Below are 3,276 nucleotides of genomic sequence, written 5' to 3'. Positions count from 1 at the left end.
GGACTGTAATGGTGTTTTCTACTTAGTAGTATTTCTTCTTTCACTCTTGTAAATGATTTTAATGCTTCTTCTAACAATGCCAGTTGAATACATTTAAAAAAGAAAGAAGAATGAGAAAATCTAAACATTGCGATGACTTCAGTGGACTTGGGTTGACAGTCTAACTTCCCTGACAAGTTTTCATGTGTGACAGCTTCACAAGGAAATGTTCTCACCAGCACACAAATAAACTTCCCCGGATCTCGTCTTTGCATTCCATCTCAGACGTTATCTTTTGTCAAGATTAAATGAAGGGTTGCAAAAAATGAATACAAGTAAAAAATATTTCCTCATTCCTCCTACAGCCTGCAGAACCAGCCTTAGAAGACAAGACACATGTTTCTGGGGTGTAGAGTATAAAATCATCCGGAGATTTACTGATGACCTCAGACACAAACACAGAGACGACATGAGAGCTGTCGCAGCCTTTCTGCTGGTGCTATGTTACCTGGCTGTCAGCGATGGTAGGTCACTAGATTACGTTTTTTTTAAATGACAAATTAATTGTTGAACAAATTTATCGTTTAAATTGAAATTGATAATTTTCCTAAAAATGGAAATCAATAATGATTTTTGTCTTCACAACAGCCTGGCGCTGCAGTGAGGCTCCACGGCTGTACAATGCTAGGCAGGTTGATGCTGGCCAGGGGAAAGTGATCGCAAGAGACACATCTGGCTATGTGTACTTTCTGATTGGATCGTCCTGGTACAGAATGAGCTCAATTAGATTCACACATGCCTCACTTGGACCTGCAGGGCTTTGGGCAACGAGTAACAGCGGGAACAGGGTCTACAAATATATAGCTGGCACCTTTGTTGTTTCCAGTGGTAACTATTATTATTATTATTATTATTATTATTATTATTATAACTACTATAACCTACTACATGGAGAGAGTGACAGATTCAGTTACTGCGTGCTGATTAAATGAGCCGTACTTCTGTGTACTTGTCTTCAGGTCTGTCCTTGCAGCAGGTGGATGCTGGAGGTAATGGTCAGGTTGTGGGAGTTGGCTCCTCCCGTGCCTACTGTCTGAGAAGTGACTTAGCTTCGAGCTACAAGACATCTGGCTCCCTGAGCTGGACTAGCCTGTCGAGGGTTATGAAGTACATCAGTTGCGGAAAGTATGGATGCTGGGGATTCGACACAAGCAATCGGATCTACTTCACACAGGTTAGAAACTGCAGCACCAGTGACATACTGTGTGTATATATATATATATATATATATATATATACTATATCTTTTAACTCTTAAAGGTGTTGTGATTAAGAAATATATAATAAGCCCATTCACTCATTCATCATGATCTCCTAGTCATGTACACTTTTTTTTATGACAGACTTTGTCACCAACCACCTGTGGCAACAGTCGCTGGTCACTAATTTCCGGGTCTGCGGTGATGGGTGAAGTGGGGACAGACGGAAGTGTCTTCGTGGTGAATACAGCAGGGCAGGTCTTCCAAAGGTAAGGCAGTAACATTTCAGAGGACGATTTTTTTGAATAACTAAAACAGGGTGCAATCTGAAGCATCCACATTCTAGTATGTATAATACCTACTGCAAGAACAGTAACAACAGTACACATTTACAACCTCAAATACTGAACTTTAATACTATGAAAAATGTCTTTAAGGGCATGTTATCTTGCATGCATGTGCTCAGTGGTGCCTTTCAAAAGTTTGAATTTTTGACCTACACTCATTCAATCAGTGCAATTCTAAAATCCATTTAATTGATACATATTCATTAATTTAAGCACTGACCATATTTAAAAATTGGAATGTAAACAGATTTTTCCTTGAAAGACAAAAAGCTATCTTGCACAAAGTGTCTGAGGATAGATTGATGATTAGAATGATGGTTTAATATATTTCACTGGCTTCTGTCTCAACAGATTGGGCATCAGCAGTAGTTACCGTTATGGTACAACTTGGAGAGCAGTCTCAATGTGCATGCCAGTCCGCCATGTTGCCTATGACCTGGGCACCCTTTGGGTTGTGACCACCTCTGGTTTGCTCATGAAGTGCACACACTAATGTGAAATGCATGCTCACTGTCCTCAGTGTCGGCCAATCTCTGTTTGTCATGGAAGATTATTTGTTTTTCGGGGACAAGGATCTCTTCAAGTGTTTTTTTTTTTACTGTCTCCTCTTTAACATTCTGTCTTTTCTTTAGATTATCCAGTTAACAGTACACAAAGAAAAAATGCTTTTTTCTTAAAGTAAAAGCTACGGTGTAACTATTTATCTCTCCCCCTTTTATCAGGCTACTACTTATTCTGACAACAGTGAAAATAATACTGTAAGAAACCATTTATTCTTTTACAACAGAGTAGCTACAGTGAAGAAAATACTTTAAATACATTAAGCAAATTACTTTTACAAGGTTACAGGGTAAATTTATTATCGTTTTTTATAACAAAACTGTGAAATTTGAATAAGAAATGGCAGCAACAAATAAGCAGTGTAAGGGTAACCTAATACAGTAAAGAGAAACCTCAAAGAAATTGGATACTTATGAGTCGCACCACTTTTTTTTTCCAGTTGGCATACAGTACTTTCTACTGTGTTAATAAATGATAATGGAAGCAATTTCATCTGAGTTTTGTCATTCTTCATGCAAAGTGTTAATGCTGTTGTGAAACTGAGGAGTGAAAAATAAAGAAAAAGTAAAGAATTGCAGGTCATTCTACACATGCTCAAAGTTTACTGTAATATACTGTATGACTCCTTTTTATATTATAGTTTTGATAGTAGAACCATTTTCACTGAACAAGGCTATGGTTCAGTAGTGTTTTTGGTTCCCATGCAAATCTTTTATCTTTGTGAGTATACACAAAATAAAAAATGATAATTAATACTATATGAACATTATAATTACTCTGCTGTTATATCCCACACACTGGACCTATTAATCTGCACAACTATCATTGTAAACTGCAATCGTGCCCGGAAAGGCGACGCAACAGGAACATTTTTAAAAAATACCTGGGGTCATATTTAATAGGAAGTCTTTGAATAAAATGTAAACTTTTTAACAACAACTACTATTTAAATCAGTATTTTAATTCTACTGAATTCTGGCTTTTTTTATTTTCATTTTACAATTGCTCTTTCTGAAAATGTATGGCCAAAGCCTTTACACATATGACTCTGGTTTCAGTATCACCTCATTTAATTGCTTCAATGCTTAAGGTTAGCTAGACTTGTTCTTTCATTCGTTGTTGAATATCCT

The 3,276-nt window shown here is 37.0% G+C and overlaps 1 protein-coding gene across 1 annotated transcript; it reads left to right on the top strand.

Annotated features, from left to right (window-relative positions):
- Window positions 1–423: 423 nt before the first annotated feature.
- On the top strand, window positions 424–2,624 carry LOC311252527 (fish-egg lectin-like). Its single transcript, XM_084345726.1, has 5 exons — window positions 424–503; window positions 628–867; window positions 999–1,213; window positions 1,383–1,507; window positions 1,937–2,624. Exons 1-5 carry the CDS (start codon window positions 449–451, stop codon window positions 2,076–2,078), a joined length of 777 nt encoding a protein of 258 aa, XP_084201852.1. The 5' UTR covers window positions 424–448; the 3' UTR covers window positions 2,079–2,624.
- Window positions 2,625–3,276: the final 652 nt, after the last annotated feature.

Source organism: Pagrus pagrus, assembly GCF_965226575.1.
Source record: "Pagrus pagrus genome assembly, chromosome: 23".
Lineage (NCBI taxonomy): Eukaryota > Metazoa > Chordata > Actinopteri > Spariformes > Sparidae > Pagrus > Pagrus pagrus.
Note: the sequence above shows the minus strand (reverse complement) of the source record. Positions and strands in the feature narration are given on the sequence as shown.